The sequence below is a fragment of the Manis pentadactyla genome, chromosome 14 (genome assembly GCF_030020395.1).
Source record: "Manis pentadactyla isolate mManPen7 chromosome 14, mManPen7.hap1, whole genome shotgun sequence".
NCBI lineage: Eukaryota > Metazoa > Chordata > Mammalia > Pholidota > Manidae > Manis > Manis pentadactyla.
Genome location: NC_080032.1, coordinates 15196817 through 15214540, shown reverse-complemented (window position 1 = coordinate 15214540; position 17724 = coordinate 15196817). Strand labels below are relative to the sequence as shown.

Below are 17724 nucleotides of genomic sequence, written 5' to 3'. Positions count from 1 at the left end.
TTTGAAAAGCAGCCTCTCTAAGCTCTTCATTTGTGCATTTTTAACTAGAATCAGTATTTTCTACAGAAAGAATAAAAGGCCAAGTTCCTAAGGACTTATCTGGGTCACCAAATAGCTCAGTTGTGAAATTATTCTTAAAATCTAAGTCCATTTTCTCTTAGACCTACCATTTTTGGCATAGCTGACTTGAAAATGTTTTTCATCTAACTTTGGATTACTCTATCATATTTTTCCTTAAGTATTCTCACTCTTGATCTCAACAGCTACCCTCCTGCCTTCCTAATTAGTGCATGGAATACAGCTTAATTTATATCACAGGTCCTGGACTTAGAATTGACATTCTGAGCACTTGCTTCTTAACACTTAAAGATACCTGGTTCAAATGCTCCGGTGATTAATTGCAATTTTGCTGCATAGGAAATAAAGCATTTGAGATAAATAAGGTTACATTTCATCAAAACATTTTAAAGTGAAAACGATAATGCAACAGAAGACAAGCATGGAAAAATGAAAGAAAAAACAAAATAAGCATTTTCCCTTCTTTTTAATCAAATTACAAGAATGTTCCTAAAAATGTTTTGTAGGGTATTGATAAGTATTATACATAAAATGGTATCCAGGACACGTAAGTCTGGATAACAGCTCTGTACCCCCTTCCTACCCCTGGAGAAATCATTTCATACACTGGCAGATAGATGAAGGCTTCAGAATGTCGCTCAACTTTATCCCATATTTTCCAAACTTACAAGGACCATGAACACTTTATAGTATAATCTGTGTTATCTTATTCCATTTTGTTACCATCTTATTTGAGTTCATTTTAGCAGCTGATCCAAAATCCACCAGCTTGATGTGTCCCGTTCGGTCAATGAGAATGTTCTCAGGCTTGATGTCTCTGTAAGAAAATCAGAGCCACAAATTAGCATCATCTTCTCCATGCCAATCAGCAAGCAAGTGCTAACCTAGGACACTGACTGAATCTCACTGTCTGTATTCTGCTATACAGACCTCCCTAGTGATGGACAAAAATAATAAGTAAACATTTTGCAAAACAAAATATACAAAAGAAAGAAAGAAAAGAAGGAAGGAAGGGAATGGGGGCTGGAAGAAAGGGGAAGGAGAGGAGAGGGAAAAAAATACATGTTATTAGATGGATTATTTCTCCAAAAGATGCATGTTTTACAGTAGGCAAACTAAGGCCAAAAGATAGGGAACTTGCCCAAGGTCATGTAACTAGTCAATGGAAAAGCTGAGAATCAATTTCAGGTTTCATGATTCCTGGTCTAACCATCATTCTATTCCCACAACATTCTCAGATGTACATAAAGCATCAGGTGAATGAGGATATAAATAAACACTGTCAACCTAGGATTTTGTGGAACACCTTTGTAAATTATTAATGGGCAAAGTCAGAGTATAGCTCCATGGTCGTCTTCTCCTATGAGGTATTCCAGTTCCTCCTGCAAATCGAATCCTGTTCCCAGTTCTCTACCATAACCCAAAGAGCCCGTGCAAGAGTTCCCAGTCTTACTAGCTACGTTAACAGATCTTGCTGGCAAACTTAAGAACATTACGATTCTAGATCTGCTTCACTGTTGAATAGGTAAGCTGAAATGCCCACCATTTCGGAAAACTTACTTCCAGCCAGCTGTAGCCAAGACTGGCTCGAAGCTGGATGGATTTTGTTATTTTGATGCTGAATTCATTCATCCATTCACTCTAGTGTATGAACTCTTAGGTGATACCAATAAATTCTCAGCATACTAAAGAGTCTCACTTACCGATGTACATAGCCCATCTGATGAACACTGTGGACAGCCAAAATCAGTTCGGCTAGGTAAAATTGAATCATATTTTCATCTAATTGGTCCTCGTATCTATTCAAAAGTGACAGCAAGTCCCCTCCAGGCAGATATTCCATGACCTGTATAGAATGCCAAAGTTATTAATTGTTCATATACCCCCCAAAAAAGGAAATGTCTCAGTTAGATCCTCAAATACTGCCTGATGTATTATAATTACATGTCCACAAAGCAATGAAGATGTGTGAGACATATTCTAAGTCACGTAGGATGAGGTCCCTGCCCTAAGGAAATTACATCTATTACCCAAGAGAACCAATATAATGAAAGACTGGTCCCAGACACCATGCACAATGTTTGCAAGGCAAGCTTGAAAAACTGAATTAAATCCACCCACTCACCTACCCACCCTAAGTTAACACCCCAGACATCCCCAAAGATTAGGTACACAGTGCAGACAAAATTTCCTAGAGGGTAACAAATTCCCTGGCATCCTTTCTGCCTTCCCCTTAGCATGGAGCAGAATATAGGGGGCGTGCAATGAGTGTGATACAATCTTTTATCAGTCAGCATGGGAGATAATCTAAATGTCTCTGTTAAAAATGTAAATGTGAACACATACCCTGCTTCTACTTCTGATGATTGATTTTACAGGAACTTACAATAGTTTGTAGATAGATTCACTGCAGCATTATTTGTAACACAGGAAAAAAAACCTGCAAATCACCCAAATATCTGTCATCAAGGGACTGCTAAAATATGATATATCTACACAATGAAATATGATACAGATATTAGGAATGATAGGACTCCACCTATTCATACTGCCATGCAAAGCTATCCATGGTGTTATAAAGTGGTATCCCATACAGGATAAAGTACAACCCCTTTCATTTGATTACAAAAATGCATTACACTTGCTAGTATATATATAGAAAAAATCTAGAAGAAAAATATAAAGTACAGCCTCAGGTAAAATACTTAATTAGTAAAAATATTTCTTCCACCCCAAGGAACCAAAATCCTTCCTCCTTTTGATGATAACCAGGTGTGATATACCTGAGTCAACAAGCAGCTTTGAGGCCAATTTACCAGGGTAGCTTCAAACATCAGCACAGTGGCTTTAACCCTCTGCCTTTCAGTTTCGTCCTCTGTAAAATGGGTATAAGACTAAATCCCTTGCAATACTGTGACTGCCACCAACCTGGCACCAACACTCCCTTTACTGCATGATCCTGGGAGAAGGATCATGGCTGGGAGAAGCTGGGAACCATTTGGACCATCTTTGCCACCATACCAGCCCTTGCTGAGTTCTTCTCCTGTCCTTTGCTCTGATTTCCCATTTCATGAGCTATGTTATAAACATCTTTTCAGCTGCTGCAAATCTTTTCTGGAAGGAGGAAAGATCTGAATAAACATCTTTAAAAAAAAACCCAAGGTGTCTCTCAAACTACTGTATTCCAGAAGCCAATTTTGGGATGTGAATTCCTCCATCCTCCTCCAAATTTCTGTTTACTTTTTGCCCAGAATTAGAAGAAAGCTCTAGTCAAGTCAGACCTGGAGCATCTGCCCATAACTCTAGAAGCCCCAGGCTGATCCAGTAAAGAATCTTCCCTGCACCACATCAACCCCCCCCGCCAGAGACCCAGGAGGAGCCAATGACTTGCACCACTGGGAGTCACCCCCACTGACATGGCATCTTACACACAGCAGATTCTCAACCAGATGCTGAACAATTTGAAAAGTAAGGTTCCATTTGCCCTGAAACTGCTGGGAGGGAAAAAAAAAAAACTTACTTATGAACTAATAAGAACAGCAACACTTAGAAGGGGCAGCAGCTAAAATGCAGGCTTTATTTTCCCCAAATTCACAGCAGTCATAGCTACTCATCTAGTCCTAGAGAGCCTGCAGGAGCCACCTGGCTGCCTATAGCTCACCCACTCATCCCAACCTGGTTCTCTGCAGGCCCTGGGTATGTGGGTTAATGCTAATTTTTATGTCTGCTTTAAATATATGCTGCCATTAAAAAGGTCTTGAACATCCACCAAAAATAATTTTTGTCACAGATAATAAAAGAAGTATTCATGCTTTTAGAACCGAAATGTCTTAAAATGAGAACAATGCATATTTATGACAACACATGGCAGTTATAAATTTTCTAATCTGCCTCTATTAAAGATGTGAAAAATAGAATGGCCTATAAGTTTAAGGATGAGAAAGTCAAACACACGGCAGCCACTGGCAAATTTTTAGAGCTTGCGAACTGACCACTGTTTAGTACTTAGTGGCTATTCCTGAAAATTCTGTTTTTAATGGCCAGTAAGATGGTTCAGAAAATAAGAACTACCTCTTAGAAAGGCAAAAAGATATGTATTCTTTGCTCCTAATCAGGAGATCCAATTTCCTGAGCTGAAAATCTCTGCCCAAACTAGATTAGTCTTTTCTATGAGTCGAACAATTTTTCCTCCCTTCAAAACAAGGGTTGATTGAGAAGACAAGCAGCAAAAATTGTAACAGCTGCTCCACATCATGAGGCCAAAAAAGACATATGAAATGACAAACCTCTAAATAGACTGGGTCCATATCAAAGAACTAATCAAACTTGACCCATCAACATGATCCCAGATCACCATCCTAAACATGCCAACTGTACACCATAATGAGAACTTAATTTGGACATTTATTGAGTAAATTTGGCTACCCCAAGATGTTACCCCTATTCTAAAACAATCCTACTGGGGTACAGTCACTTATTCTGGTACGAATGGAGCCCATGGGGCAGACAGCTTGTGTGCGGTTAACCCAAGCTTAATCAATCATCTTGCTCTTGAGCTCAGAGATACAGTAAAGAACTAGGATGTAGGCACTTCCAGAACATGCTTTTAGGCTTTTAAAAATGGTATCGAATCAAGAGGCTCCAAAATCATCATCAAAAGTCACAAACTGTGGGCATTCAAGTCTTCGTACTGAATGACTTGCCATGAACCGAAGACCAGAGTCAGCAGAACATATGGACAATTTCAGGCTGAAGTCACTACCCAGGCTATGCCAGACAGTCTCCATTCACCACATCTGGTTTTGCCCAAAAATAGGACTCCATCCCTGACTTTTACTACTCAGAGATGCCCAGGGAGGCGCTGATCCCCACAAAATGTGGCTTCTAACCTAATTACATTGGTAAGTTCTCTAAAGCAGGGCTTCACAAACCTGCCTGCCCACCAGAATCATCTGGGAAAGCTCTTTTAAAAACAGATAAAATACATTCATACAAGTAAATATTTGAGTGCCCACTATGTGTCAGGCACTATTCTAAGTATTAGGAAATGAGCAGTGACTGAAACAGACAAAAACCTCTGCCTTCATGGAGCTGGAATTCTAGGGGAATGAAAAAGAATTTTTTAAAAGACCTAAGCAGTATGAGAGGGTAAAGTATGTCTCCTGCCCATCCCAACCATTCTGAGAGCTTGTGAAGGGACCAGCCCCAGACTTCATGCAATCAAGCTCCACAGCTGGGGTCCAGGAATCTGCTTTTTTTAAGAAGCTAATGGATGATTTTGGTTCCTGGTACAGCCCAGCACTGCACCAAGACCTGCTGCTGGTGACGTTTTGGAGCCAATGTGGCTCCTACTCCTACTAGAAAAGTTTCTACAGCAGAGGTGTCTCTGTACGAAACCTGGCCTTAATAGAGCCATCATTTCTGCTGCTTACATTTTTTCAGTGACTACCTGGAGCCCTTCTGCATATCAAGACAAGATCGCTGACAACAAAGCAATAACCAGTCCATCAGCACTGAAGCAACGGTTCTGCATCCATGCGTGGACAGGAGATGTCCCTGTGCCAGCAAACAGCTGCAGGTCACCCAAATGGTGATCACTAAGGCATGGTAATCAAAGGCTGGGAAATGGAAGGAGGAGAAAGAGTCCTACAGTGAAACAGCCCTAAACAATGTGACAACCCTGCAGATGGCAGAGAAAGCACAGCAGCTGACAGATGAGCCTGGCTTGGAGCTATAATGGACTTGCTCTTTTAAAGCAAAGACATTCAGGCCAACAGAGACAGACCCTTCTGATGGCAGCAGCTGCAGATGCTAATTAAAGGTCAAATCTTACATGTGTTCAGCTTGGAAGGGGTGGCTGCTTCTCTGTTGCTGTTTGCATCTATACCCCAAGTACTGGGATGGCAATCCCCATCAGTTGTGTTGCATTTGAAATAGGGTGTGTGTGTATGTGTGTGTGTGTGTGTGTGTGTGTGTGTGTGTGTGTGTGTGTGTGTATACGTCCATATGCATATGCACGTGCACAAAATGCATGCTTGCGTGCTCATGTGGGGGGCTGTGAATATGAACTAGTTCTTTAGTGCTCTGTTCCAATTTGTATAGGGTGTCATTAGAGGCATGCTGTGCTGGCCACCTCGTAGAAATGTGTCCTAGAAATGCTTGCAGAACAATCAGCATGACTGAGAGAGCCATGAAGATGAAACAATGCCACTCCATCATTATCCACTCTGCCCAGTGCTCCTGATCTTCCGCAGGAGGAGAAAGGAAGGGATCCTCTCAGCAGGGTGACCCCTGGCAGAGACCCTGGATTATTCTTCCTAAAGGGCAAGATGCCCAAGAGAAAAAGGGAGAAGGCTCTTTATTTCAGAAAATATGAATCCCAGCCTGATTCGTCCATCTACTCAAAAAATCCTCATTGAGCTCTGAATCATCCAGTCTTGGCAAGGAACAGCACACGCAAACTAAGTAACTGAGGATGTGAATTAATGGAGGGGCAATCTACAACGGTTTGGGCCAGGTTAAGGGAAATAAACATGGGACAGGATGAAGCACTCGGGAGCTAGTTAACAGCAGAGGTGTAGGTACCATTCCTTGGCCTGAAAGAGCAGGGAAAGGGCTCTCAGGGATGCACACCATTACTGAAAGAATGAGAGGAAGAAGTAGAACCAGAAACTAACTGTAACTGTAGGCCCATGGTTCTCAAACTGGGGTCCCTGGACCAGCATCAGCACCGCCTGGGGACTGGTTATAAATGCAAATTCTTGGGCCCCATCCAGACCTACTGAATCAGGAACTCTGATGATGGGGCATGCTACTGAGACAATATAACTATGCTGCAACTCCTAAGATGATAAAACTGTGAATGCACTCACTTGAGCTACACCCCAAAAGAACAGGACATAAAACAACTATTGGGAAGGCAGGGAGAACTCAAAAGAAGGCTCCCCAAGGCAGTAACGCAGCAACTGAATTGGGGTCAATAAGAAGTATTAATATCTCATTCCACCAATGAGAAAACTCAAGCGAAGAAGGCCAATAACTCCACAGAGACCAACAAAAAGCAGTAATAAAACAAGAGCAGATACTGTAACAGCTTCCTTCTGATGGGCAGCTGGCTTCCAAACCCTGCCTTCTGAAGCAGCAACACACACATGCTGGCGAGTTTTGAGACATGCCTGAAAACTGGATAATCTTACACGAGAGATCAAAACAGCACATGTCTTGCTGTCAAAACTATCATAAGCTGCCACATTTCACTAAAATAAACAATGAAGTTGTATTTGCTAACTCTCTCCAGACTCCCAATGACAGCATTGGCTGGTGTTCATGCAGGCCACAGGGTCACTGCCTGGAAACAGCCAACCTCCAAATTGTTCCTCCATAGGATGGAAACACTGTCCACGAAACTGTACGACTGTGGGTTGAAAGTGAAACAGGAAATACAAAGAACTAATTCAAAGCAGGACATCAGAACCGGGTTGTGTTAGAAGTGGTTTTGAAGGAGACAGTACAATGTAATACCTACAAGTATGGGAGGTGGATCTGGGGGCCTGGCTTCTAGCCCCAGATCTATCTTTTATTACCTACAAAAGTAGCTATTTTAATCTCTGTAGCAGACCATAACTGCTGCAGATCCATTCTTTCTTTCTTCCATAGTTATAAGAATTCTAGCTGGATATAGGCCATGCAGTTAGACAGTACGGATACACAGTCATGTGACGATGAAGTCCCAGTCAACAAAACATGAGAGGAAATAATGTGTCCCTCTTCCATATGATTCTACATAAAAGAAATTTGCTGGCCCTGCCATTTGGCTCTTTACTCCCACTAGCCAGGTAGAACAAAGACATGAAATTGCCCAACGTCAAGCACATCAAAGAGGACAACCTCCTAACGTTCTAGAGAGCCACGAGACAGAGGGAACCTGGGTCTCTGAATTATCTCAACAGAGCTGATCCACCAGTCTGGACTGTATTTGGGGGTCTTTTTGTTACAGTAGCTTAGCCTATACCTTAATTAGCACATCCCTATGGGCAACTGGGGAAAAAAAAACATTTGGAATGAACAAGGGGAAGTCAATGCAATGCCATAGTAAGGAAAGAAGATTCATGAGCCCGTTATAGGCTCAGAGTAAGGGCAGCTGAAGAGACCCACAGTTTGAAAAACACCAGTACAAAGCCTGCCAGCTTTAAGAATCTCACAGAGCATTTAGACACAATACTACAAGTGGTGAGTTGCAAAAACAATGTTTTCTTTGTAGAGATTAGCTCCTTTGTGGAAGGACACTGGTGGAAGGCATCTGTTACACAGAACTGAACAGATTTCATCACGAACCAGATCAACAAAGCACTGTTTCTGTGGGCCACCTGCCAGAAATCGGGACTACCCTTGTTACATAAAACCAGACGTTACAATGGACCTCACTACAATTTTCTATATATACCAGAAAATGGTAAGCCACATTCATTGGGATGTAACTATAAATGGGAAATGTTTAGCCATCAAAATTCAAAAGGACCCAAGTTCAATTTCCTTGCACTGTACCCCAAATTTTGAAAATCCCATTTAGGTCTTGAATTATATACTTAAGAAAACAAAACTAACTGCTAATGTATGATTTCCATACCTCAATAAATAAACTTGTATGTAAATCAGATTTCTATGAAATTAATCATGCAATAAATATTTCTTAAGCATTTACTTGGGGAAGGTCTACTGGAAGCAAGGTTGGACATAATCCCTGCCCTCATGGAGGGAGCAACACCCATTCAGGAATAGAAAGTACAAGGCACAGTAGAAGGGCACACCTCCCAGAAGCCAAGGGTGAGGTTCTAGAAGAAATTATATCTCATCCAAGCCCAGAAGGAGAAGTAGGAGTTAGCCAGGTAAACAGGGAAAGAGAGAACAGCATTGAACAAGGTCAATGGCAAGTTCAAAGAATGAAAAGAAGTTCAGGATGACTGTACAGTGAAAGGAGAGAAATGGGAACACACAAGGCTGGAGACATATATAACAAAGGCCTTGTAAACCAGGTGGAAGAGTCTGGACTTCATCCAGAGGGCAACAGGAAGCCTTGGAGGGTTTTAACAGCGGGATGACTTGGCTTCAGTGTGTAAAAGACCTGGGGGAAGGACAAGACAGATGGCAGGAAGAACGCTTACGAGGTTATTGCAGACACGTAGGCAAAGGAATATGGCAACCTGAACTTGCACAATAGAGGCAGGACTAGAGAGAAGAGATAGCTTTGAGAAATATACAGGAGGTGGAGTACTACTTTTTTCCCCATGGATTTAAAATGCATCTTCAATTAAACTGAATTTGCATTACAAATCAATGTTCGACCACCAGGGAGCTTATCATGATTTATATGTTTCCCCAGACTTCAAAGGTTTGAAGATCTGTAAGTGGTTGATGGATACAATGGAATCTCAGTACTTTGCAATGTCAGTATAGATCTACAGTCCCCTTATCTTATGGCAGAATATGTCTCCAGATTCAGAAAAGTACAGATTTTAGAAAGGTTAAAATGGTGCATACACCTTATATTAGAGAACACCCTAGGGTAGGGCCTGGGACATCACCCTGTAATCAAATGCATTCATAACTTTGCAGCAAAATGTATGAATAGTCACACTAAAGGGAACAAGAGATTCAGGTCAGGTTTTGCTACAGAGTTCAAGTCAGGTTTTGCTGCCAAATAAGTATTAAAAGAACTTGAGGTTATTCAGAGATCTGGGTATTTCAGAATTGTAAATGACGGATGGCAGATCTATAATCGTACCTTAATTCCTATGTTAAATTTGGATTTTTTAAGAAAACTGTACCTTTAGCAAGCATTTTACTCCAAAGTACCAAAGTACTTGGGAAGAGAATGCAGACGAGGAAATAATTACTAGATCCCATTAGCAATATCCAATTGGGCTGCTAAAGGAGAGTGTAAAAGCGGCGTGGCAGCCAGGTATCCATTTGCTAGACAACCAGAACTCCAGAAAACAACTGTTTGGGGATTGTTCCCGTCTTCCAAGATGGCGGGTGGAAAACCTGAGAAGATGCTCGTTAAGCAGGAGATGCTGATGCCTGTGGTGCACCACAGAGGGAAGCCCCACAGCCAACAGGCCCAAAAAGGGAAGCCCCCTGAGGCTCAGAGCCCTCCTATCAGAGGCATGGCAGATGTCCCCAGTCCACAAGGTATTCCAGGCAGAAGTCCAAGCAGAAGTCCATGGCAGTTAAATCCACGGTTAAAAAGAAAAAGAAAGGGATTATCACTGTGACAAAGCCAATTGGTAAGGACAAGAATGGTGACAACGAGCTAAAACATCTCAAGATGCTTAAGTATTACCCTCCCCCGAAAGATGTGCTTTGAAAACTGCTGAGCCATGAAAAAAACAAAAACAAAGCTAAAAAACACTACAGCCGACAAAAACCACATGATCATCTCCATAGATGCTGAAAAAGCATTCAACAAAATTCAACATCCATTCATGATAAAAACTCTCAACAAAATGGGCATAGAGGGCAAGTACCTCAACATAATAAAGGCCATATATGATAAACCCACAGCCAACATCATACTGAACAGCAAGAAGCTGGAAGCTTTTCCTTTGCAATCGGGGACAAGACAGGGATGCCCACTCTCCCCACTGTTACTCAACATAGTACTGGAGGTCCTAGACACGGCAATCAGACAAAACAGAGAAATACAAGGAATCCATATTGGTAAAGAAGAAGTTAAACTGTCACTATTTGCAGATGACATGATATTGTACATAAAAAACCCTAAAGACTCCTCTCCAAAACTACTAGAACTAATATCGGAATTCAGCAAAGTTGCAGGATACAAAATTAACACACAGAAATCTGTGGCTTTCCTATACACTAACAATGAACTAATAGAAAGAGAAATCAGGAAAACAATTCCATTCACAACAGCATCAAAAAGAACAAAATACCTAGGAATAAACCTAACCAAGGAAGTGAAAGACCTATACCCTGAAAACTACAAGACACTCTTAAGAGAAATTAAAGAGGTCATTAACAAATGGAAACTCATCCCATGCTCCTGGCTAGGAAGAATTAATATCATCAAAATGGCCATCCTACCCAAAGCAATATACAGATTCGATGCAATCCCTATCAAATTACCAACAGCATTCTTCAATGAACTGGAACAAATAGTTCAAAAATTCATATGGAACCACCAAAGACCCTGAATAGCCAAAGCAATCCTGAGAAGGAAGAATAAAGTGGGGGGGATCTCGCTCCCCAACTTCAAGCTCTACTACAAAGCCACAGTAATCAAGACAATTTGGTACTGGCACAAGAACAGAGCCACAGACCAGTGGAACAGAATAAAGACTCCAAACATTAACCCAAACATATATGGCCAATTAATATACGATAAAGGAGCCATGGACATACAAATGGGGAAATGACAGTCTCTTCAACAGATGGTGCTGGCAAAACTGGACAGCTACATGTAGGAGAATGAAACTGGATCACTGTCTAACCCCATACACAAAAGTAACTTTGAAATGGATCAAAGACCTGAATGTAAGTCATGAAACCATAAAACTCTTAGAAAAAAACATAGGCAAAAATCTCATGGACATAAACATGAGTGACTTCTTCATGAACATATCTCCCCAGGCAAGGGAAACAAAAGCAAAAATGAACAAGTGGGACTATATCAAGCTAAAAAACTTCTGTACAGCAAACGACACCATCAATAGAACAAAAAGGTATCCTACAGTATGGGAGAATATATTCATAAATGACAGATCCAATAAAGGGTTGACATCCAAAATATATAAAGAGCTCACACACCTCAACAAACAAAAAGCAAATAATCCAATTAAAAAATGGGCAGAGGAGCTGAACAGACAGTTCTCTAAAGAAGAAATTCAGATGGCCAACAGACACATGAAAAGATGCTTCACCTCGCTTGTCATCAGAGAAATGCAAATTAAAACCACAATGAGATATCACCTCACACCAGTAAGGATCACCATCATCGAAAAGACAAACAACAACAAATGTTGGCAAGGTTGTGGAGAAAGGGGAACCCTCCTACACTGCTGGTGGGAATGTAAATTAGTTCAACCATTGTGGAAAGCAGTATCGAGGTTCCTCAGAATGCTCAAAATAGAAATACCATTTGACCCAGGAATTCCACTTCTAGGAATTTACCCTAAGAATGCAGCACTCCAGTTTGAAAAAGACAGATGCACCCCTATGTTTATTGCTGCACTATTTACAATAGCCAAGATATGGAAGCAACCTAAATGTCCATCAGTGGATGAATGGATAAAGAAGATGTAGTACATATACACAATGGAATATTACTCAGCCATAAGAAAAAAACAGATCCTACCATTTGCAACAACATGGGTGGAGCTAGAGGGTATTATGCTCAGTGAAATAAGCCGGGCGGAGAAAGACAAGTACCAAATGATTTCACTCATATGTGGAGTATAAGAACAAAGGAAAACTGAAGGAACATAACAGCAGCAGAATCACAGAATCCAAGAGTGGACTAATAGTTACCAAAGGGAAAGGGACTGGGGAGGATGGGTGGGAAGGGAGGGACAAGGGCGGGGAAAAGGAAAGGGGGCATTACGATTAGCATGTATAGTGTGGGAGGGTGCCCGGGGAGGGCTGTGCAACACAGAGAAGACAAGTAGTGATTTTACAGCATCTTACTACGCAGGTGGACAGTGACCATGATGGGGTATGTGGGGGGGACTTGGTGAAGGGGGGAGCCTAGTAAACATAATGTTCTTCATGTAATTGTAGATTAATGATACTGAAAAAAAAAAAAAAAACACTACAGCTGACACAAAGAAAACTACGAGAATGTCACTCCCAGGGCCTCTCCGATCATCCTCACTGGCCCCAGAGAGATGAGCAGTGGTTCCCCCTGAAGTAAGAAGCAGTGGCTGGACCACTAGTCATCATCTGAGTTACACAGAACTCAGAATTCATCACCTCTTCTTCCAAAACTGACCTTGATGGTGTGAGTCCCAAAGCATCTCAACAATGCTTAACTACAAGAAGCTGCATGAGATTAGATGTCGAGACAGTGAGCTCTTCGACCCAGAGGAAGAGAAATGTGAGTTCACGGGGCAGTGCGAGGCAGACCAGAATACTGTGGACTCTTGACTTCAGCCAAAATATCAGAGCCCTTCGTGGTTCCAGGACTACCTGTAATCTGCATTGCCTTGAAAACAAAGCTTATCCCTCACAAGCTAGTGTTCTAAAATCATGTGAAGAGCTCGAAATGAAATACCAAAAACAACAACAAACAAACAAAACTTGCCATTTCAAGGGGACTTCTTGTTGGAGGGCTAGTGAAGAAGCCTGTTAACACACCCAAACATGAGCAGCTCCACAGGACACAGAGAACACAGGGTGAACGATGCATATGCAACAAATACCCTAGAATATCAATGAGCCTAGAAACACACTAAGGTCATTTGTGAAGGTCAGGGCTCCCAGCGTCTCAAGGAAAGAAAGATTCCAAGACAATATTAAGGAAAAGGAGTTTCCGGCCATAAACACAACAGAGGTGGTGCTAGCTCTGAAGAAGCCTGGGGGATACAAGGCCAGTCTCTCAACATCAACATATTTGTGAGAGAGCGGCCCTGCTCAGAAAGTTGGGAACTTCCCTACCAGCACTGGGCTCTCAGCTGCTCTGAAACCAAGGCAAATAAACTTTTACTCCAGGTCAGAAATAACAGCAGTAAAGTCCCCCAAAAATGCCCAATGGAAGTTCAAGATAAAAAGGAGTCTCTCTCTCTCTCTTGCCCTTTGCTCTTACGTGAGCCTCTGTAAAAGCTTATCTCCATTAAGGCAATAGGACAGTCTTGTTTTAAGGGCTGAATCAGGAACAACTGCTTCTAGGATATCTTTTTTACTTGAGAAGTCTAAAACCCCCAAGAACCTGAATGAGGCCCTGAAATGAACTTCAGCAGTAAGTTATGTTGCCTGTACATCAGGTCTACTGGGGCACCGTTCAAAGAATGAGGCAGATGTGTATTATTGACAGGGAAATATGCCCGGGATAAATTGTTGAAAGGCAAAAAGCAAGCAGAATTGCAGAGTGATATGTCATTTTTGTAAAACAAACTATATACATGTACTGTAAATATGGACATAGAAATTTTTTTCTGCAAGGCATAGATAAGGGTCAAGAAGAATATATATACATAACCATTAATTATTATTTCTCTACTAGGGAAAGAGATTAGAAAAAAGGGAGAGAGAACTTTCCCTTCTGTCTCATACAGTTCTGCAGTGTTTGCATTTTCTTATAGTAACCATGCGTTATCTCCATTTTTAAAAATTAAAATTTTTAATGATGTTAACTAGACTTACTGTGATCATTTTGCAATATATACAAATATCAAATCATTATGCTGTACACTTGAAACTAATATGGTTTATGTCAATTATACAATTTTTAAAAATTTAAAGCAAGATTCCATTAAAGGTATTATCAGACTATTCCCAAATAAATGACTTCTCACTATTGCCCTTCAAGCCACAACTATAATACTCAACAATAAATGGGGATATTTCCAAATGGGCCAACGCTTTATCTTTAGAGCAAGAACAGGAAGACAGCTGAAAGTCAAGAAAACAACTGAATGAATGAGAGGTGTCATGGACCGAACTGGGAAGAACCAGTCAGTTCTACAAATGTGATATCTGAATATCAGTGAACAGGACTAATTCCAGAGAGATGGGTATAGACTCACCAGATAAAGGTTATTTTTGTCCTGAAAGGCGTACTGTAACTGGGGAATCCAGGAACTTGTGCTCTGGGATAATATGTTCTGTTCCTCCTCAAAAAATGAAACCTGGAGGAAAAAGAAACACTTGTTATTAGGAATTAAGTGTGTGTGTGCATGGCAGATAACTAAAATGAACATCATCAGAACTGTAACAACCTGAAATTAAATCACCTGTTGGATGCAGTGAGAAAAATCGAGCATGTCATCAGTGATATTCCTGCCAAAGATCTATAACCTAATCTAAACATGAGCAACATCAGACAAATGAAAATCTTACAAAATACCAATTATCTTCAGAACTGCCAAGATCATGTGAGTCCAGGAAAAATTAAGGAATTATTCCAGATTGAAAAAGACTAAAAAGACAGGACTAAAGCCACGTGTGATCCTGAACTGGATCCTTTTATTCTAAAGGCCATAGAACAATTGATGAAACATGAATGGGTCTGAGATCAGATGGTAGTAATGTATCATTGCTAATTTCCTAATTTTGATGTTTCATTGTGGTTCATAAGAGAACATCCTTACTGTAGGAAATGCACACTGAAGTATTTAGAGGTAATGAGGCAGCAGGCTAGCAACTTATTTTCAAATGGCTCAGGGATAAGAAGCTATTTATACCATATGAGATAATTTTACATGTCAACTTGGCTAGTTTTGTCCGTGCTCCATGCACTATCTCAAATCATCTTTCATACCAGTGGTACATTTAACACATTTGGGAAACATCAATCTAACCCCTGTAATCTAAGGCACTCAACTTGCTGATCCTTCTTTTTTCCTGGCACATAAAAGGTGTTCAGTCAAAGTTGGCTGAACTGAAGAGTCTACGCTTTTACTTGCTCACCATCAGCTTTTTGTCTGACCTCTAAAGCTTACATTAAAATAAATAGTCTCTGAGGACCTCACACAGCTCTGGGCGGGTGTGCAGGCCTCCGCTAGGTGACAGGGCTTGCCTGCAGGATGTCACCTCTGCTTACCTCCTCTCTGGCATTTCCTATCACTCACTCCCTGTGCTGGCTTCTCTCTTCTCATGCCCTTAAATTCCAAAGTCTTGCCATGGCTCAGTCAAGGACCTTACTTTTCTTTATATTCCCCCTCTTTAGTAATGGGGGCTGGCCTTAATTAGCTCTGGTATGTGTATGATTTTAAAGACACCCAGCCCCCCACCCCCACATGGGGTCACCTCCGGGCATTTACCTGGAGGAAGGCACACCTATGTGAACATCTTTATGGCTTGCCTGCAGGGTGATCTGTTGGATTATTTTCTTTTTACATGCACTATTTGCCATCTAAAATACAAGCGGTGCAAGATTGGGGCTACATCTAATGCCTCTTCCCAAGGACCTAGTAATGCAATAAACATGACAGGTGCTCAGTGAGTGTGTACTGATGATCTATGGCTGCTTAGGTGTTGGGAGTCAGAGTGAGCATCTTCCACTCCTCCTTTCCAAATCATCTGCAACATCCTGTCATTTTTTCCTTTCTTTGAAGTTGTTCACATTTCGTTCCTAAACACGGGCTACATCACTCTTGGACTCAGACAAGCAGCTCCCTGCCTTCCACCGCTTCTTTGACTGGAGGCCACACAAAGTCACAGAAGTCCTCAGACTCTGGTCCTGACTCCCACCTTCCAAAAGTCTAAATGATCCCAAACTGTCTCACAAATTAAACTGCCATTCCAAAAAAATGGTTTTGGGGAATGGGGAGTTACTGTTTAATAGGTATAGAGTGTATTTGGGATGATGAGAAGTTCTAGAAATGGTCAGTGGTTGGGGTTGCACAACATCATGAATGCATTTAATACCAATGAATTATATTTCAAAAATGGTTAAAATGGTAAAGTTATGTTATGTATATTTTTCCACAATAAAAAAAACGTGCTTGAGATTTCCCAGCAATTACTCCTTTCCCACCCAAATGTCCTCGTTTCTCCCCATTTCCCAGTCTGTTTGTTCTAAACCACTAACACACACACACACACACACACACACACACACACATCTGTATAGCATTCTAGTACTCAAATCTCCAGAATGTCACACACATCACACTTCCACCTCGCACATTCTCTTCACTACTCTGCCCAGAACCTACATTCCTTCTCAGCAGTGTGAACTTCCCCTAAATGTCCATGGCTCACCCACATCTCCCCAGACTCCATCACTGGTGAATTTGCTAACAGCTCTCCCTTCTGTGATGCTTTAGCTGGTAAGTGCCTGCTTTATATATATATCTGCATTTTGCTTCTGCTTTCCGAGGTTGATTTTAAACTCTGAAACTAACAGCCATGGAACTTTAAATCCTGCTGCCAGCTTCCCACGGAGCTGGGCACATTATCGGACACATGATGTGCACTCGAACATCTGTAACTAATAAATTACTCTCGGAACGCCAAGGCTGATGGCGTCTCTCTAGATATACAGCAAATGAATCAATATGTCTGGAGCAGCAGCCTTGCTTAAAAGAAAGAAAAATACTACAATTGGAAAGATAACTTCTTACTTGCTCTCAAATAAGCAACTCCCTAGCCACATAACAATTTTCTTCAGTTTCTTCAAAGGCCTGTTTTAAAATCAAGTACACATGCCCACAACACAAATATATAAGATGTGTACCAAAGCAAATGCTATCTGACTCACCCCACAATATGCAGATCTCTGAATCCCCAGATGATGAGCATGAAAGATCATCTTAAATTTTTTAGTTAAAAGGCCAAGTTGATTCGGAAGAGAAGACAACTACTGAAACATGATACAGAAATCTAGAGGAGCTTGTAAACCTTCAAAATGAGTCAATACCAGTTCAGAAGAGAGCTGAGAATGAAAGACCCTTTTGCCCGGGGAACCGTAAT

At 41.2% G+C, this 17724-nt stretch overlaps 1 protein-coding gene across 12 annotated transcripts in view; it reads right to left on the bottom strand.

Moving 5' to 3' along the window:
* The window catches only part of CIT (citron rho-interacting serine/threonine kinase), a 150166-nt gene that overhangs the window by 120648 nt on the left and 11794 nt on the right, over positions 1 to 17724 (bottom strand). For all 12 annotated transcript variants that reach the window (XM_057492587.1, XM_036929386.2, XM_036929387.2 and 9 more), the window contains exons 5-7: positions 14835 to 14936; positions 1782 to 1924; positions 802 to 895 (exon numbers count right to left, since the gene is read on the bottom strand). In XM_057492587.1, coding sequence (XP_057348570.1) covers positions 802 to 895; positions 1782 to 1924; positions 14835 to 14936 — 339 coding nt within the window. The remainder of the gene's footprint in view (positions 1 to 801; positions 896 to 1781; positions 1925 to 14834; positions 14937 to 17724) is intronic.